The 20,984-nt window shown below is 35.9% G+C and overlaps 1 protein-coding gene and 1 pseudogene across 1 annotated transcript; both read right to left on the reverse strand.

Annotated features, from left to right (window-relative positions):
• Positions 1–2,537: 2,537 nt before the first annotated feature.
• LOC149244571 (TMV resistance protein N-like) lies at positions 2,538–3,352 on the reverse strand. The gene is made up of 2 exons (XM_089371590.1): positions 2,827–3,352; positions 2,538–2,779 (listed from the first exon to the last, which is right to left on the reverse strand). The coding sequence occupies exons 1-2, from the start codon at positions 3,350–3,352 to the stop codon at positions 2,538–2,540; spliced, it is 768 nt and encodes a 255-aa protein (XP_089227716.1).
• Positions 3,353–8,739: 5,387 nt separating this feature from the next.
• LOC149244572 (putative disease resistance protein At5g47280) overlaps positions 8,740–20,984 on the reverse strand; it is a 28,184-nt pseudogene continuing 15,939 nt past the window's right edge.

A 20,984-nucleotide genomic window follows, 5' to 3' on the forward strand; every position in this document is an offset into this window, starting at 1 on the left:
AAACTGCGTCATATCACTCTTGAAATCTTCCATCTGATTTGAAAATTCGCTTTTGGATAAGGTACTGCTCCCAACATTTCTGCTTGTAGCCATTTTCTCCAGAGGAACGTTTTCTTCTTCTTCTTCCCTTGAGGTTAAATATGTTTTGTTGTCCACCTAAGGGTTCTTTACTCACATCCATCGAAGAAGAGAGATGGTTGGCTGTGTGAAGCAGTGGGGGTGTTGTGCAATCATTTTTCTGACTTATCTCTACTCCTACTAGGCATGAAATGAAATCTTTTTGGTTGATTTTTGCTTTTTTCTTCTTGTACCTGCAAAACTAAAATAGATTGAACTGCAACTAACTATCTTGCTGAAATGAAAATGTGAATTTGAAATGAAAGCAGGAAAGGACTAATCTATTTTGCTCAAGTGAAATTGCAGGAATGAAATGCTAGGCTACGCTTGTGGAATTGAAATGCTAATCTACACTTGCAGAATTGAAATTGCGAAATTGAAATGCTAATCTATGAAAGTAGGAAATGTCTAATCTATTTTTGCAGAAATGAAATTTCATAATGGAAATGAAATAAACTACTTAGCAGAAGGTTGTAGTAGAAAATAGAAAAAAAGCAGCAAACACCAATACTCTGACGCTTCCCCGAAACGGCGCCAAAAAGAGTGGTGAGCCCCAGTATTGCAGCAATAATGCTGCAACTCCTGGAACTCCCTTCTATAATTCTATCAACTCGGTAGTTCATAACAAACTTGGAAGCGACGGTGCTGTATGCACAAGTACTAGCTCTTGCCGCGGCTGTCACTTGGTCAGCTGGCACAAGTCCACTAGGAGCTTAAACCAACTTCTATGAGCTCTTAGAACAATATTTTTAATTGATGGATGAAAGCTAACTCAAAGAAGGCTAATCTAGTTGCAGAAAGAAACTGGAAAGCTGAAAGGAAATGTAAACCCTAGCAAACCCTAATTTTACCAGCTAGCCTTACTAATGCAAGAAAGAGGGTGCAAGCTACTGAAAGAGATGTCATTGACTTCTAGGAATGTAAAATGCATGTGTCTAAGCTACTTCTATGGTAAAATTTGAAGAAAACATCTTTTTGTATTTTTGAATAAGTTGTTAGAATTATCATGCATGAGATTTAACTGTTTTTTACTGTGCAGAGGTGGATTGGTGAGAGGAAATGCTTGGAGGAGGTCGGGAAGGTTAGAAGAGGGCCTAAGGGGTCCCTAGCACCCTTTCTGAGAGTTTCACAAAGTTTGGCTATCAAGAAACCGTGTTCGTGAGCTTCTACAAGAACTCTGCAGGGGTTCTACAGGATGTTCTGGAATTTCTACAAGATGTTCTGTAATTTTCTACAGGATGTTCAGAAATGAGATTTTTGGAGGATGGATGGAGGAAAAAAGATGAAGGAGTGGGTGGATGGAGTTGAGGACAGATGTAGATGGCTGGATTTGTTCAAGGAGGACTGAAGCAATGATGCACAAAAACTAGGGTTATGTGAGCAAATGGCAAACTTAAGGCTAGAAGCTGAGCTGAGGGATGGAGCAGATGGGTTTGATGGAGTATGGGTAGGTAGAGAAGTGGTACAAGTGCTTTGCAAGTCGTTTTTCCAACTGAACCAATGAAAACTTGAAAAAATCAAAGACCTAGTTACGTTGACCTAATCTGATCTAGCTGTCAGTAAAGAGAATGAATAGAAGTTGAACTGCAATGAAACCATGTATACTAACTCATGCAACTAAGCAAGCAAAAGTTTGAACTTGTAACCAACTTCTACACATGAAAATCAAACACTAGTGATTGCATGGCAAAGCAAAATCAGTGTTTTTGTGCCAGCAAGGTCACCTTGATCCCAGCTCCTGATCCCACTGAGGGAGAGGTGAAATCAGAGGTGCTTGATGGCATTTTTCTAAAGCTCTTCCTTGTTAATAACCTATCAACTCAATCTGAATATAAAAATCATTTTTAATCATCAAAAGTAATCTAAATAACAAAGCAAGATTTAAATCTAAATAGCAGATTTTATTCTAAGAATGCAGCAAAGACACATGAAAGTAAACAAAGGAGGCACTGAGCACTTGAGATGGGCCCAACCCCAAGAGCTATAGCCTCCTAAGAGAGATTTAGAGCTAGTGCAAAGCTGGATTCATCTTTAACTCCGCAACTGGTTAGTTCTTCTGCACGATTTACTCCCTGATTTGCTCCTTCTTTAACTCCGCAACTGGTTAGTTTTTCTGCATGATTTACTCCCTGATTTTCTCCTTCTTTCACTCCACAACTGGCTAGTTCTCTCAGGAACTTGTTGTAGGTGTTGAGTCTTCTCATTGATCACCACTATGGTGCATTACATTGGGATCTTCACCCAGTAATGCTATATCATGAGCATTGTAACCTATTTTCTAATGAATTATTCTTTTGTTCTTTCGATTTTCTTTTAGTGTTTTTGCTCTGCAAAGCTGTGTGTTCAACCTTTACTAGCTAGATCCATATGTGCAGGTTTTCTAACACATTTACACATGTCTAGTATCTTCAACATGGAAATCACAGCCCAGCAGATCGCCCAGGATCTTCCACTGCAAAGATGATAAAATCCTTTTTCCTGACGTCGGACAAAAAACAAGACCTACTAAAATCCGGACGTTTCAGGTTGTAGAGGTATGTAACCAGAGTTGACTTTCCTACTCCTGCCATTCTTGCAATCCCCACAATCATTGTGCCATTTAACTCCCTCTGGTTCTTAATTTCATTATCTATTTCACTCCTCCAAAAACTCTCCATGGTAACTGCAAAACAACAAACACGTACATGCAGTTATAATAATCAGAATTACTGGAAGGAAGGAAGAAACGACTTCGAGAAATCAAAGATTCCTCATGAAGAATGTTCACCTTCAAAGATTCCTCACGAAGGCCAGAAATCTCTGAGGCTTTGTTGAGGGCCGCCTTCCATTTCTCGATGTCTTCCATGCCAACTCTTCCTTTTAGTTGGTGTTCTTCAAAGGCTTTCCTATAACTTCCCCTCTCATTGTCAATGTAACGAAGGTCTGTGGGCTCAACGTCATAAAACACAGGAATTTTCTTCTTGTTGCATCTCAAGATCCAACACAATTTATCCAAACACCTATGTGATTCGGCATAGCGCTTACTGAAAATGGCAATATGTACTGACGCACTCTCAATGGCTCCGAGAATTGCAGGGGAGAGAGCATCTTCGGTGTGGAGTTCCTTTTGATTGAGAAAAACGCGGAGGCCATGACAATTTGTGAGACGATAGTAGATGAAGCTAGCAAGAGTCTTCTTGACATCGCGACCCCTGTGACTTGTAAAAACGTGGTATGTTGCTGATACTGACTCCATAGCTATCGCTTCTTAAGAAAGGGAATGAATAGGATTAAAAGGAAACGAAGATAGCGAGAGAGAGCACAGAAGGCATTGATGAAATGAATCTAAAATGATGCCTGGGAGAACCATCAACGTGGTTGCCAGTGTAGTTTACAGTGTATATTAAAGAGCCAACAGTATAGGTAAAAGTTAAATAAGCATTAATGGATCGATAAGTCAATGATTAGGGGCAATTTTGTCAAAAAAACAATTTGGAGAGGGAAGGGATTATGAATTTTGGGAGGTTTTATAATGTAATTAGTATATTATTTAACTAGTATAGGATAAGGTAACTAAAACATGTTGGTTAAATCTAACTTCATTACTAAGTCTCGGTCATTAAGTGACTCCATTGAATAATATTAAGAGACTTTTTCCTAAAAGAAAATATAAGAATTTGTATAATGTTTAATCAGTATTTCGGGTTTAGCTGTTAAATATAGTTTATATTTTTTTGTTTTGTTTTTGCCCATGTCGACGTTGTGATGGTGAGGCCGATGAGTACAAGGGCATCGAAAAGTCGTGAAAATAGGTGTGAAGAGAAGATATTGTATGCGGATAATTGCAAAGAGATCGAAACTAATTTTGAGAAGGACCATAATTAATTAATGCTCTCATTGGAGTGCTCAAATATTACCATGCCACACCATGAAATTCACAGAGACAGAAGATCATAATGAGCCGAGCTGCAAGATAAACAGAGTGTAATTTAAAGCTTCCGGAGATTAACCCAACTGTCCGTGAGTTGTGTCGTAAGGGAGTATGATGCACCGCCCCATGACACATGTGACCGCTGCCTAGAAAATATAATCCCATGATGTGCGAGACAATGTCGACATGGCATCTAATCCGTCGATGTCGCTTGAGTTGTGTCATAAGGGTGTATGATGCACCGCCCCATGACACATGTGACCGCTGCCTGCAGTTTAGAGATCACATTTTGGATTGATGCCCTTCATTGATACAGTTTTGGCTGAGTCCAAAACCTCGCTATCGCAAATCAATAAAAGGGCAGAGTTACTGCTACGAAAAAACATATTTAATTCCGGAAGTCTTGCACACATTTATTGCGTTTTCCCTCCTGACTGACTTTTTGTTTCTATTGTAAAAATGGATGTCAAGCAACCTGAGTTGACTGGATAACGCGTCATTTGCTTTAATCATGCAAGAAAATAGAACTTAATTGACTCTAATTTTCTGAAAGATAAAGCTTTAATCTTTTAGCTTAGACGGGCACAGTAACTTTGGCAAAATGTTGGAAATATGGAACGTATAATAAGCAAATTTAGTGAATGGATATTAATTTGCTGGCATAGATTTAATTTATCTTTGTCCTGCTCTAACTGGCCGCAACATGAGTGCTTATCCGGGCCGTTGCTATTATAAAATCGGGCCGGAAAATTAGGATAATTTGACGGTTGAGGCGTATTTGGCAAAAATCGGAGACCTTGCCTCTCTGTCCGCCTAATATAACCGCATTTGGCTGCAATTTACCGGTATAAGTTTGATGAAACTTTTAAAAACATTGAAGTAAATTATGCAAATTTTGAGTGAATGTTTATTAATTTGCTGGCCACGCTTAAATAGTTATTAATGATAAATCTCTGGGCTGACGATTATGGATAATTTGACAGTTTACCAAAATAATTTGACAGTTTACCTAAATAAAGAGCGTATAGTCTAACGAGGTGGAGGAGTTCTCTTGAAAGTTATGGTAATTTTGGTCATATTTAGAGAAAATCCAGCAAGGATTTTGTAAATTCAAGTAACTTATTAAATTTCAAAATTTTGGGTGTTTTAGATGTTTTAGATTGTGCTGAATCCATTTCCACCATCAAAAACACATTAGAACATTGCCTTTACAAGATTTTTTAAAAAATTTTGCCCAGATTCCAACCAGTTTTGAGTGTTTTAGATGTTTTTGATTGTGCTGAATCCATTTCCACCATCAAAAACACGATTAAAACATTGCCTTTACAAGATTTTTTAAAATTTTTTGCCCAGATTCCAACCAATTTTGACAGTCCAGACAATTCGTCCGCCTCATTAGACAACTCCAATAAAAAGTAGACAACTCCTATGGAAAGTATTTCTTAGAGTTTTCAATGAAAGGTGAACCATTTGCTTTTGTTTATGCCAAATGTCAACCAAATTTTAAGTATTAATGCATACTAATGTTACGTTAAAATGTCTTATTTTTGTTCCAACCTAGGGTAAGAAAAATGAGAGATTCCCCAAGTAGTTGATTACCAGGCGCTCTTAAAAAAAAAGGTGGAAAATGTGGATATTTTGGCGCTTACCTAATTGAAAGCGTATTTTTTAAGGAAAAGAAATCACCTGTCTACGTGGGCTAAATTTCATAGCATTTGGCTGAAATTTCGCTAGACTTTCGTGGCAGGTGGGATTATCTTAGCGATTTAGGCTATTACTTTTTTAGGAAATGTGAATTTGGAAAAATACAGGCTTCACATGCACTACGAGTTTGGATCGGACTGGGATTATTTTACTTCACATCCATTACGAGTTTGGATCAGGCTGGGATTATTTTTGCGGTTTAGGCTTAAGCTTTGACAGGTAATGTGGATTTGGGAAAAATTCAACCTTGAAAAGTTTGTAACGGCTTGCCTATTCAATCCAAAAAAAGGCTGTTGGTTGTCCTTTTGACTTTTATATTTAACCTGGTGATAATATCTTTCCATACAAGTCAGCATGTACTTGTATGCAAATTTTGTCATAATAGAACACAGCCCTGTCCATGTACTTGTATGCAAATTTTGTCATAATAGAACACAGACTTGACCCATGGCAGCTATGAAGATCTCACTATGAAATGGAAATAGAAATCTCAGAGTAAACTTTTAAAAAATAAATAAGAATTAATTAGTATTAATCAGTTTAGATTTATCTAATTCAGGATCTATTATACACCACCAAAAATATCAAATTTCTCTAAATACAATTTTTTTTCCTAAATTATTAATAAAAATTATTAAATCTATTAATATCATAATATATTAATATTAATGTTAATTTGATAATAGTAATAATAATAATTTTAATATTAAATTTAATAATCTTTTTACATCGTATGGTAATAAAATTACATCAAACTAATATTTTCAAATATTACAATATAATATTGGAAATATTTATGTATTTTATGTTTTAATATAGTTATAAGATGGTTTTTTCTTTCAAATATTTATTTACAAATATTTAATAAAAAAATATTAAAAGATTATGGAGCAAAATTGAATTCCCTATATTAATTAGTTCAAAATTTTAACTAAATCACAAAAATCTTAAATCTAATATATTATAATCTTTTAATCTATATAATTACTTTCATTTTTATTTTGGGTCTCTATTAAACTTAAAAACTATGATAACTATCATAGCCATAAAAACCAATCATAGCAAACAAAACAAACAAACTTAAAAATTATAGCTATCATGGCCAAAAAAAACCAATCATAACAAAACTCAACTAGAAACAAAAAAAACCTAGAAATTACCTAGAAGCCTATGGCTATCATTCTCAGAGAATTCCAACCAAAAAAAATAAAAATAACTCAACTCGAACCAAAGAAAAGAAAGGTGAGCATCATATTAAAAAAATTTGAGTAGGTAGAGGTTTGAAACCCTCGTAGGAAATACAGAGTAACTGAAGTAACATTAATTACACTGAAAATGTCCTTTCTTGAAATTAGTCGAGTTATGCATTAATCCACCCTTTTCATCCCCATTGGACATTTGTTCATTTGTTGTTTTTCCTATTAAATGACAACTATTCAAATTAAACAAGTGTTGCATGGAGCGTAAGTGAATGGCCTCGGTGTAGATCAAAAGAACTCACCAGAGTTAGGAACGAGTACACAGAGCTGAAAGGCTCCTCGTATAGAGTATTATGAGTTTTTTTTATTTTTGGACCTTTGCCAATTTAATCCATTAATGCAACATTGATAGAAATGAGTGACAATATTTCTTGAATTGTAAAGCACTTCTAAACACACACCAAAAATAAAAATGATTGAGTTCAAAGTTTCTTTTGGATATTTAAATTTTTGTTTTTAATATGGTTAAAACCGATTTTAACCCTATTTTTATGAGTTTTTTTTTTGACCTTTCCGATTTAATCCATTAACGCAACATTGATAGAAATGAGTGACAATATTTCTTGAATTGTAAAGCACCTCTAAACACAGACCAAAATAAAAATGTTTGAGTTCAGAGTTTCTTTTGGATATTTAAATTTTTATTTTTAACATGGTTAAAACCAAATTTATCCCTATTTTTATGAGTTTTTTTTTTTTTGCACCCTTACCAATTTAATCCATTAACACAACATTGATAGAAATGAGTGACAATATTTCTTGAATTGTAAAGCACCTCTAAACACACCAAAAATAAAAATGATTGAGTTCAAAGTTTCTTTTGGATATTTAAATTTTTGTTTTTAATATGTTCATTTATCCCTATTTCTATAAGTTTTTTTTGGACCTTTGCCGATTTAATCTATTAACCCAACACTGTTAGAAATGAGTGACCACAATATTTCTTGAATTGTAAAGCACCTCTAAACACACACCAAAAATAAAAACAATTGATTTCAATTCAAAGTTTCCTTTGGATGTTTAATTTTTTGTTTTTAATATGGTTAATAAGAATGTTAGAGAAATGTAAGTTAAGTTTAGGAGCAAAGAAAGCATCATAACTGCAATCATATTCTTCATTGATTTAAAAGGGTTAAATGGTTGAATTGAGAAGTTATCAAAGATGGGCCTTGTGGCCAACAAAGTCATAAGTCATTGTTGTGACACTGGACAACAAAGTCATACGTCATTGTGGTGACACTGCACAAGAATATCTGCAAGAAAGTAGGTTTTAACATTCCATAAACAATCTTTTTAGGTCATCCCATTTCTTACAACCGAACAATTTCAATATATATAGCATGGTCAGAAAACACGCAAAATTTTTAACACATACAAGGAGATTCCACCATCATGTGCTTTTGAACCTATGGACATTACACCATCAGGTAATCCTGAATATATGGATTATGGGCAAGCATTCTCAACTGCACAACCTTTGCACAGTTCCCGACACATTTGAGGTTGCTTATCACCTTCAGATACTTCTATTTCTTTACAGAACATTTGAGGTTGCTTGTCACCTTCAGATGCTTCTGTTTCTGTACATACTATTCCATGTATAATAAACTTTACATCATTTTGTATAGAATATTCCCTGTCTAATAAACTTTACATCATTCACATGGATGACATATATTGAAGTAACAGCTTACCCTTAAATACATGAACAGTGTACTTTGAGAAAAGCATAATGAAATTATTCCCAAACTTGGAAAACCAAGTTCAATCTTCAAGCCACTCCAAACTAAAGATCTCTTGAACCTCATCAATGGTGAGGTTATGAAGGGTAGATGCTTTGATGTACAACCATGCTTCACGCTGCCTGTCGCTATCAGATATGACTACACGTTTTAAAGATCTTGGTATTACTGTAGGGACTTCATTGAATACTGAACACTCCCTCATGTCCAATGATTCTAACTTTGATAGTTGATCAAATTCAGTGGGAAGGTCCTGCAAACTTCTGCAATGTGAAATATCTAAATATTCTAGTTGCCCTAGTTTGCAAATGGAAGATGGTAGCCTCGACAGGCTTGGACAGGCAGACAATCTCAGCACCCGAAGTGACTTTAACCATCCCATATCATCAGGTAAGTTTTGGATAAAATGACAATTAGTAACGGACAACCTCTGGAGGGAAGTTAAATTGCATAGTTTGACTGGCAATTGCCCCAAATCACTGCAGTGATCGAAATTAATTTCCATAATGTTTGGAAAGTTAAAGGGCTCAAGTTCCATATCCATTAGAGTGTTATTCCCAAGGCCCTTACATAAGCACACGAACAACTTTTCCAACTTCTCACAGGACCTACAGTTCTCATACAGAGGAGAAGTAATAATCACCTTATGAAGAAACAGAGACCTAATTTGAACAGGTGAAGAAAATCTTGGCAGCCCACTAATATTTGCACGCATGGAACTGTAATTGTATACTATAAGAACTTTCAGTTTTGGCGTCCTATTTAAAAATGTTGGAAGACAGTATTGATTTGCGGAAAAGAATAACGCCAAAGCTTCCACCTCAGGAAAATCAATTTGACTCCAATCTTGTTCTTGCATTGCACCTATAAGGGTCCCAGAAAGATAAAACTCAATGTATGATGCTGATCAAAATGCTTATCAAACACCTTAGTAAACTTGGAAAATTAGTAAATTGAATTCATAATTATTCAATGTTTCATATGGAAAGGGAAAGAAAGTAGGTTTCATGAGCAGACATACCTGTGTAAATTGAAACAAACTGAGTGCGAGATGCCTGATCTTTGAGAGTAGTTAACCATTCTGTGGGAATTTTATCCTCTTTGGAAGGCATGAAGAGCCTCTTAGGAGTGATAATGTTATCCTGGCTTGCCAGGTACAAGGCTAAATCCCGCATTACATCATGTTGAGAAAAGCAGAGCTCAGCAGCACAGCTGAAATTGATGGCCCCACTCCTAACCCATTAAAACCTTGTGTTAACCAAACCAATCATGGTATCTCAAAAGCCCCCTTTTATCTCTAGTTTGATACTAACATATATATTTATCTTACTCTCCTCATTCTCTTTCTAAAAATAAATCTTGTACACAATTTAGATTATAAACTTAGATTATGTTTATAAGCCTCAAGTTTTCTGGGATGTTCATGATTTATCGAAGATGCCAAAGCCCAAAAGCAGAATAATTAAAGTTAAGAAGCATACATGAAGAGGCCGAAGCATACATGAAGAGGCCGAAGCAATAATCAAAATAAATTCATACGCAGCAGTTGAAGTAAACAGGTTCCATAGTACATAACCTGGATAGCCCGTGAGATTCAGGAGATTTCGACTTGCAAGTTCTAGCAAGACGTCCAAAAGCATCTATCCATTCCATCTGGCGAACATATACCCAAATGTCTAATAATGTTTCCACGCTGAACTTTCTACCTTTGGGAAAAGCCCCCAAATCCAAAAAGCATTGTTTATGTTTACCATCAAGCACATCTATGCTCGTTTCCAAGCGTTTAAGAAGACTCTCCTTGTGATATTCTGATATAGATTCTGATTTTGAAAGTTTTCTATGAGCATTGCTCCAAATTGGCCTAGGCTTACCGCGCAATGAGCTTCCAATGACCTTGAGGGCAAGTGGTAAGCCCTTACACTCTGCTGCAACCTATAACTATAATGTTAGTTAAACTGTGCTAGTTGTCTGCATAAATCATGACTCTAAAACACTTGCTGGAGCTACATTAAAGGCATTTATCTTTAGGTCGTAAATTTGGGTATTGATTGCAAAATTGGCATTTAGGTAAAAGATGAGTAAGATGGAGAAAACGTTAAGGCATATGAGATAATGGAGAGTATGTATAATTCATACCTGTCTAACGAGAACCTCATTTTCTGTTGTCAGAATCGATGTCTCATCAAAGGCCCAGAAGCAGAAAAGAGACAGGGCATTAGCATCCTCCAACAGAGGCATCTTATACAAACGAGTACTACCTGTAATTCTAATGGTGGAATCTTGTCTGGTTGTGATAATTGTCTTGTATCCTTTTGCTTCAAACAACAGGTATTCCAGAGTTGATGTTGACCAGATATCATCCAAAACCACCAAAGTCAGCCGATATATTCTTAACCTAAATTTTTTCTGCAATTGGTCATGTGCGTCCTCTATGCTCTGGAATTCAGGCACTCGGCCACCAATTATCTTCTCCCACATCGTCTCTAAGAGGCCTTTTACATTTGGATTAGATCGTTTCACTGGAACGAGAACTATATTGCTGAAAGATTGGAAAGAGAATAAACATTACAAACTAAGGCCATGACAACATAATATGGATGTCTGGATAACAGATTTAGGAAGACTGGAAATGTGGTTACCTTTGACTAGGTTATCTTTGCAAAGGGCTGATGCCATGGTGCTTTTGCCGCTCCCACCCATCCCTGTTATTCCAAGGTGATCAACGTCATCCTGCAATATAATTTGTTTGATGGCATTGATACAAGTCTCTAACCCAACTACAAAATCTGACATATCCGGGACTTCTTGGAAGGTGGAGCTGACAGGCTGTTCAACGATTTTAGCCACCTCGAATTGTTTGTGAAGATCATTGAGGGCTGCACTTAGATTCTCCAAACGACCGGAAATTTTGGGCGAACCTTGAATTTCAATCAAATCTTTTATTTTCTCCTGAAACTCTCGAACCCTCTTTCCATATTGCCACTTTCTATATACATTACAGACGTGTAAATTGTCTCCTTCGTCCACAAGGCTTAAGCCATCTTGCAGGACAACTTCCAATTCGCTGAACTAGCTGTATCTTGATGAATCTGAATTGGAAATAACCTCGACATCATCAATGTCGCGCTTTAACGACTGAAGCTTGTTCTTCAGCTCTTTTGCTGGAATTGACAGGGTTCCATACGCTGACAGGTGGTCAACATGCAAATATCTCTATGAACAAATGTCTAAATTAGGTGCTGGCTTAACGTGGAACAGGCCTCAGAAAGAACTTAGGATAAGATGATATTGCAAACTTTGCTTCCACAGCCTACCACAACGTACTTTGGATAAGATGAGATTGCCTCAATATTTTTACATCCGGCAATGTGAAGGCTGCAATAAGACCTCAATCTTTTGCCGAACCAAAAACTTTGGGTAAAATTTTGTTGAATAAAATTGGGAGCATCAAACTTAGGTTAAAATGTGAAAACACCGAAAAAAAACGGTCAAAGTATCAAGTAATGGTAGGTCAACGATCGATCAATCGCTATTAATCCCAAAGCAAGGACTAATAACAACTGTTAAAAATTTGCGGCATTCTCCAATATTAAAATAAACCATGCAATTATCCTGTAAGTTTTCTGATACTGACAGGGATTTCTAAAGGGAGAGGATTGCACCAGCTGAAATTGATCACCAAGAAGCACAATACGAAAACGAAATCAAAGAAGAGAATTATAGCGAGAAAAGAGAGGAGGAAAAAGAAATTCAAGATTATGTGCAGCAGAAATCGAAATATTCCCCACGGAATGAAAAGCCCTCTCTCTCACGGAGAACACGGAAGTCCTCTCGTGTGCCGCCCGACGAAGGCAGTTCTGGTCAAACAGCAGGTCGATAATCGTCTTCGGGTGAGATCGCCGGAGTAGCATCTTCTTCTAGGAGACAGGTTCGACTCCCTCCGCTTTCTACTCCTACGAGTTTGAGGAAAACGGGGTAATTTTTTTCTAGCCTCGTCAGTTTTCGAAGGGGAATCAACCGACATGGACATCAGGACGCAAGAAGAAAGTAGCACTGGGGCCTATACCGCGGAAATTGACATTGAAGCCGAGGACTTCATTCAGAAATTCAGAAGGCAGCTCAAGTTACAACGCCTTAAATCCATCCTGCAGGGAGGCAGGTGAAAATAGACCAATAAAATAATTGTTAATCTTGTTTCTTTGTTACTGGAGTTTTGGCATATGTAGCTTTTAGCTTCTCTATATTATTCTCCATGTCCATTTTGAGTTCACCTGCTCAAATTTTATTGTTTTGTTGGAATCTTTCTTTAGGAGTTCTGATAATTCCCAAAGATGTATTTAGGTTCGTTTCACGCCTCTTGGTCGCCATGTCCGTTTTCAGCTCAGCTGCTCAAAGTTCATTGTTTAGTCAGAAATTTTCTTTATGCGTTCTGATAATTCCTAAAGTTGTACTTAGGTTTGTTTCAGGCCTATTGATCTCCATGTCCATTTTCAGTTCAGCTACTCAAAGTTCATTGTTTAGTCAGAATCTTTCTTTATGTGTTCTGATAATTCCCAAAGTTGTACTTAGGTTTGTTAGAGGCTTATTGATCTCCATGTCCACTTTCAGCTCAGAGGCTCAAAGTTCATTGTTTAGTCAGAATCTTTCTTTATGCGTTTTGATAATTCCCAAAGATGTACTTCGGTTCATTTCAAGCTTATTGATATCAAATTGTACATTCTGTGCGGATCCACTATTACCGCATATTTACATCGCTTTCACTATTCCCCGATTAGGTTTTTGTGTAATTAAATACCTTTGGAACCAGGTAAAATTTGATATGGAATAGGAGGCTCTTTGGAACCAAGTAAAATTCATGTGAATGTATAATACTTGTTACTGAAACAGGAAATTTGTCTGGTCAATTTACTCTTTTCTATAGTTGTTGTCCGGAATGTATATTATAATTTATCTATAATCAATTTCAGTTCTGATTAATGTGTAAAGTTGTTGAGTTCTAATTTCTTAAAGTTTTATAATTTGTTTTTTAAGTAATTAAAAAAAATATTTTTCTTTTATCTTGTAATTGTTTTATAGATATCTTTTTATTTTTTTGGTATTAGATTTTCAGTGTAAACTCTACCCCTCAAATTTTGTAATCTTAACAGTTTTCTAAATAATTTTATATAAAATTAACTTTGTATATATATATACTCTAAAGAGAAAAATATAAGATTAACTTTATAATATATGTAATCTTAACAGTTTTCTAAATAATTTTATATAAAATTAAGTTTGTATATATATATATATATACTCTGAAGAGAAAAATATAAGATTAACTTTATAATTTATATATATATATATATATATAGATATATTTTTGAAGAGATATTTTGTCAAAATAATTAAACCAAACGTTAGAAACCATCAAATTTAACGAATGTTTCAGATTTGAGACTCCTCGTCGACGAGCTTTCCTCATCTTTTTTCAAGAACATCCGACGAAGAGGACGACGCCTCTTTGAGTTCTCTAGACATTTCTCCAGGAGACCATCGTCCAGTGGGGTTTCAATTGAAGAAACTTCTCGAATTTCCATGGGTTTGGTATCGACGAAGTGTTGATTTTCAGAGGTTTTGGAGTCGTGTCCCATTTGATCTGCCATGGATCCTGTGAAAGCAAACCTCAACTGCCTCAGACGTCCCTGCGACAGTCCGCAGGAGTTTAACCCTCGAACCAGGATGCTTCTGAGGCGTTCCTCTGCTTGAAGGCTTAAGCTCCTGCTCCGACCAAGAAAAGCGAAGTGCTTCCTAGCCCATAGACACATGTAGACAATAAAAGCCAAGTGCTTCCTAGCCACTAAATACATGTAGACAAAAAAGCGAAGTGCCTCCTAGCCCCTCGACACATGTAGACAATAAAAGCGAAGTGCTTACTAGCCACTAGACACATGTAGACAATAAAAGCGAAGTGCTTCCTAGCCAGCCACTAAATACATGTAGACAAAGGGGTTTGCCTTAATTTTAATTTAATTATTAATAATTATTTATAATTATTTATGTTTTTTTTCACTAAATACATACATGTAGACAAAGGGGTTTGCCTTAACTTTAATTTAATTATTAATAATTATTTATAATTATTTAAAATATAGAGGTTAATTTAATTGATGATGATGATGATGATAGTTAACGTCCGCTGAGACCAAATAATGGTCTATCGGACCTAAAGAAACAAATTATCTATTTTGATTTAAGATTTTATTCCTATGCTCAAAAAGCTTGGAGAGAAACCTCCCGAGCTCACTATAATTTTGACATTGTAAAAGGCTAGGAAGGTCAGTATTGTAACAAAGATTGTGAAACTGAGATCTAATGTGGTTATACGCGGGGCACTCTAAGAGGAAGTGGTTTTCATCCTCGATGTTCCTATTCTTACATATATGGCAGATCCTTTCCGTCCATGGCGTTTTAGGAACTTCCCAACGACCTGTTTCACTATGGAGCTCATGAGAATTCGTTCTAACCTTTGCTATATTAATTTTCTTCTTTGAGCTAGTTAAAATAGAGAGATACTTTTGATCTTCTAGGGTGGGGTTGATGACCTTCTTATAATAACTTAATTTTCTTTTAGCCGCTAAGTCTTTCTCACACCACATTTTTTCTTTGAACTTAGAAGTAACAATATCTTTAATGTTATTTATGTTTTGCAATGCATCATTTTCGTTGATCTCCCAATAGTTTAACTAGGCCCTTGTGTCTTTATGCCACCCTCGATTGAGCCTTAGGTGGTTTTGGCTAGAATTTAAAGCTAGCTTAGGAAGTCTATGATCGTTTATGTTACTGATTTTGTGCTTGTACAACAGAAACCATAGCTAGGCTCTCAATAGGGGAAAGACCTGCTTCTATAAGGAGAATAGGATAGGGTGTATTAATTTTAATTTTCAGGTTATAAGTTATAAAACGCTTCTGGATTTGCTCAATCTTTCTCTATGATTCTCTGGAGATGCTGCAACCCCAAACCTCACAGCCATATAAGATAACATGAGTGACTAAAGTTTCAAAGAGGAACTTCTTTTTATCCCACATTACAAGGTTTGCAATTTTACAATTATTTTCAAGACCATAGTAAGCTTTCCACCCCCCATTAATCCTTTTCTCAATGCTATGGTTCTAGTTGAGCTTATGATGAATATCAATTCCTAGGTACTTGTAAGAATACACTTCCTCCAAGTTATTATTTTCATACATAAAATTAGCGTAAGTGTCCTTCTTGGATTTGATAATCATAACTTTTGTTTTGTCAGTGTTAACAGTCATACCCATGGTAGAGCAGAAATCCTTAAGAAGCCTGAGTTGCTTATTAAGATCAGATGGGCACCTTGCCAAAAGAACAATATCATCAGCATAAAGAAGAAGGATGACGACTATCCCAGCTAAGATCGTGCCATCACATCCTGCTTCCTCTAAATAGCCTTCGAGTTTATCGATGTAAATGCCAAATAGGGTAGGGGAGAGGGGGCAACCTTGTTTAACTTCGATGTTACACTTAATATCTTTCGACCACCCTTCATTGCTCTATAGCTTGGCAATTACATTCTCGCATAACCTTATAGCAGCAGCTCTCAACTCAAGAGGAACCTTTAGCTCTTCTAATCTATTCCAAAGGTTGGATCTAGGAACCGTATCGAAAGCCTTTCTAAAGTCCACAAAGCAACAAAATAAATTGGATTTATCATTACGACATTCCTCCGAAATGATCCTAAGCGTAACAAGGTGGTCTGTTGTTGAGTGATGCCTTCTGAAACCTGCTTGGCCTTTAGCCCGCTTACCTTCACTTTCAAGCCATATGCTTAACTTTTTTTCCGAAATACTACCATATAACTTGTCTAAGAGAGGGCTGATCATAATTGTTCGATAATTAGAGGGGTTATTTGTATCCCCACTTTTAAAAATAGGGATAATGAGGCTCTCAGTCCAAGGTTTAGGGAACCCTTGCTTGACTGCTTGATTGAAAAGCTTGTGGATGTGGGGGATGAGGACATGACCTCCAATTTTTAAGATTTCCGCTTGGTAACCTTCAATGTCCTTAGCTTTCCCATTAGCGAGGCGATTAACCCCAAACTTAATGTCTTCTAAAGAGAAAACTTCTTTCGTTGTGAGAAGGGTTTCCAAATTATCCATGACATTTGGAGATTCATATAGCTTTTTAAGAGAGGAATTCCAACTAGGAAGACTATTATCCTTAGTCTTCCTAGTTAGAATCTGCCTCCAAAATTTCTTAGGAGCTACCTTAGAGATGTAAGAGATCCTCCTGTCTTTGACGAATGTACTGCCTCTTTTTCCTTTTAGTTAGGCCTTTGTATATTTTTATCTTTTCCATTTTAATAGATTCATCAACAGCTTCCTTAATTGCTCTCCTTGCACTTTTACAATCTTTGTCATACCATGGATTGGTTTTGCTATTTCTTTTATTATTTGAAACTTCAATTGAGAACTTGTTAATAGAATATGAGAGGGTTGCAGTAAAATTATGATAGAGGTCTTCTATGTTGTCTATATTAGATAAAGGAAGCAAATTAGTTTTTAATTCATTTAGAAAGAGATCATTTTTATTTCTATCAAATATTAAGTTCTTTTGGCTATAAGTATTACTTTCTATGGGAACTCTATGCATGACAAAATTGAGAGTTATAAGTAAAGGCCTATGATCAGAGTCAGGTTCATGGTCGTTTAAGATGTCAAAATTTATTATTTCGTTGTATAATGGGAGATCGGAAATAACATAGTCTACCACGCTGCTACCAAGCCCATGGATGCAGGTCATCTTGCTAGAATTGGGCCACTTCTTTAGACCGTTGCAAATTATGAGATCCTGAGCACTACAGAGCTTGACTAGCTCCGACCCAAACAAATTTCCCCGAGATCTTCAGAGTTCCTTTTGTACCTGCTAGCCAGAGTAGGGTCTTCATCCAACCAAAGAGGATTAGGGTTCGAATGATTGCTTAGAATAATAGCTTGGTTGTTTGAAGTTCGAGCATTAAAGTCACCTATTAAAAGGATATTATCGTCATTCCTTAGGCTAGAAATATCATTCTCTAAATCATTGTAAGGGTTAGTTTTATCTAGATTCTTCTTCTTATAGAAGTTAGAATTAATGGGGGGAAAATAACATATTGCTATGTAAGACTTTTTATTATTAATGTCTTTGATCTCTATCCAACTATATTGGTTGTGAGGGTCGTTTTTATAAATCCTAACATGGGGGGGGGGATGTTCTTCTTAATGTAACAAGCTATTCCCCCAATGCCTCTACGGGAGGATCACTTGTTCCAGGTAGACCATAGCGTAAAGCCATCTATGTTAGGGACCTTAGATTCTTCATGCTCCCAAGTTTCAACAAGCAAAATAATATCAACATCATTTGAAATCCAACTTAGCTTGGGGCCTTTGTTCCATGGGAAGCCCCGACAATTCCAAGAAAGGATCTGGAGCATGTTTAATTGCTATTGATTAATATCTTTTTGGTTTCTATCTCGAATAAAGGCTTTTCTATTTCTGATTATTGCCCATTTTCCTTCCTTTCTAGCTTCTTTTACCTTTTGAACCTCCTTTCTTAATTCTGCTTCGTCTTCTAGAATGAGATCTTCATTTATGAATATTCCCGTTCCTTTTAGACTTGAGGTTTTACTAAGTATGTCGTGCTTATGATCAGTGGAGCTCACCTTTATGCAGATTAGTCTTCCTTTATTCTCGGTTAATTTCCCCAACCTTGTTGCTTCTGTGAGACACAATGTTTCAATTTGTAATCTATTATGTAGTTCTGTCTGGGCTAAGGCTAAAGTATCCTCATCTACTTCCTCTTTTAAACCGAATATTATAAGGTTTAAGGCTCTTTTGTTACGTTCGTGGTCTAATTCTATTAATTTTTTCATTTCTTCTTTAATTGGTTTGATATCTAACTTATCTACCACATTATTTAGGGTGAGGCGGCTTTTAACTTTTTCTTCTAGTTCTTTAATCATGTCTTTCATTTTAAGACTCTCTAAAGTATCAACATCTCCTTGCTGGGATGGTTGGTTAGTATCTTGGTTATGTTTTTCTATAACTTGCAGTCTAGTCTCCATTGCCTCCATTTTATTCTCTAGTAGTTCTATTTTATTTTCTATTTGTTTTTGGATCGTGTCTTCAAAAGATGCAAATTTATTTTCCAGCATGGCTTCTAACTCTTTTTGTAGCTTGGCTTCTCTTTCTTCTCTACGTTTCTCTAAAGACTCTATATACTCATAAAGGCCTTGTAGAGTAACTGTGCTAGGTCTCCCCTTGGTAATCTTTGGTAACTGTGGTGAAATATTCATACTTGGAGCAAATATGTATTAGAAAAAGAAAAATATAAGGAATGTGTGCACCTGATATCAGAAAACTTGACTGCAGATCGCCCGTCTGCCCTTGGTAATCTTTGGTAACTCACTGCAGATCACCCGTGCCCACCGCAACCCGCAGACTCTTTCACCGAGCCTCAGAACACTTTCCCCGAAGAATATACAAAGTACGTTTTTAACTCTTTCACCGAGCCTCAGAACTCTTTCACCGAAGAATATATGCGAAGAATATATAGAGTAAGAATATATGCCAAGAATATATAGAGTATGTTTTTAACTTTTTCACCGAGCCTCAGAACACTTTCACCGAAGAATATATGCGAAGAATATATAGAGTAAGAATATATAGAGTATGTTTTTAACTCTTTCACCGAGCCTCAGAACACTTTCACCGAAGAATATATAGAGTACGTGTTTAACTTTTTCACCGAGCCTCAGAACACTTTCACCGAAGAATATATGCGAAGAATATATAGAGTAAGAATATATGCCAAGAATATATAGAGTATGTTTTTAACTCTTTCACCGAGCCTCAGAACTCTTTCACCGAAGTATATATAGAGTACATGTTTAACTTTTTCACCGAGCCTCAGAACACTTTCACCGAAGAATATATGCGAAGAATATATAGAGTAAGAAAATATGCCAAGAATATATAGAGTATGTTTTTAACTCTTTCACGGAGCCTTTCATCGAAGTATAATTATTAATAATTATTTAAAATATAGAGGTTTAATTTTAATTTAATTACATGTAGAATTATTAATAATTATCTATAATTATTTAAAATATAGAGGTTTAATTTTAATTTAATTATTAATAATTATTTAAAATATAGAAGTTTGCTTTATTTATTTTCAGAATTTTAATTTAATTATGAATAACTATTTAAAATATATTAATAATTATTTAAAATATAGACATTTGCTTTATTTTTTTAGAATTTTAATTTAATTATTAATAATTATTTAAAATATAAAATGTTTATTTTTTTAGAATTTTAATTTAATTATTAATAATTATTTAAAATATAAAATGTTTAGACTAATTTTCAGAATTTTAATTTAATTATTAATAATTATTAAATAAATAATAATAAAAAAAATTAAAATATTTTTAAAAACTAACGGTAAATTATCACAACCGTTCAAATTAAATAACAACTGTTCAAACTTTGTACGAGTTGTCCAATATTAAAAGAAAAATACTAAAAACAAGACCATGCAGTTATCCCATAAATTTTCTGATTATGACAGGGGTTTCTAGAGGGAGACAATCGTACCAGCTGAAATTGATCACCAAGAAACACAATACGAAGACGAAGACGGAGAAGAAGGCGTAGACGAAATCAAAGAAGAGAATTACAGCAAGAAAAGAAAGGAGAAAAAATAAATTCAAAAAGATGTGCAGCAGAAATCGAAATATCCCGATTGAATGAAAGCCCTCTCTCACGGAGAACACGGCAGTCTTTTCGTTTCTGCAGGCGGTGAAGCGGTGGTGACCTCTGGAAGCTTGAAGATCCCAGACGATGGCGGAGACGACACATGATTACAACGTGAAATAATTATTCTTACACGGAGAACACGGAAGTCCTCTCGTGCGCTGCCCGACGAAGGCAGTTCTAGTGAGACGGCAGGTCGATCATCGTCTTCCGGTGAGATCGCCGGAGCAACATCTTCTTACAGGAGACAGGTTCGACTCCTGCCGCCTCGTCATCCTACGAGTTTGAGAAAATTGTCGTCATTTCTTTCTAGCCACATCAGTTTTCGAAGGGTCTTAGATAGCAAGATCCCTGAATCAGGCGGCCTGGACAGCAGGACGAAAGGAGCAAGTAGCTCTTGGGCCTATAACGCGGAAGTTGACACTGAAGCCGAGGAATTCATCTCGAAAT

Source organism: Pinus tabuliformis, chromosome 8 (genome assembly GCF_031772625.1).
Source record: "Pinus tabuliformis cultivar Carrire ecotype Pingquan chromosome 8, CPIR1, whole genome shotgun sequence".
NCBI classification, from domain to species: domain Eukaryota; kingdom Viridiplantae; phylum Streptophyta; class Pinopsida; order Pinales; family Pinaceae; genus Pinus; species Pinus tabuliformis.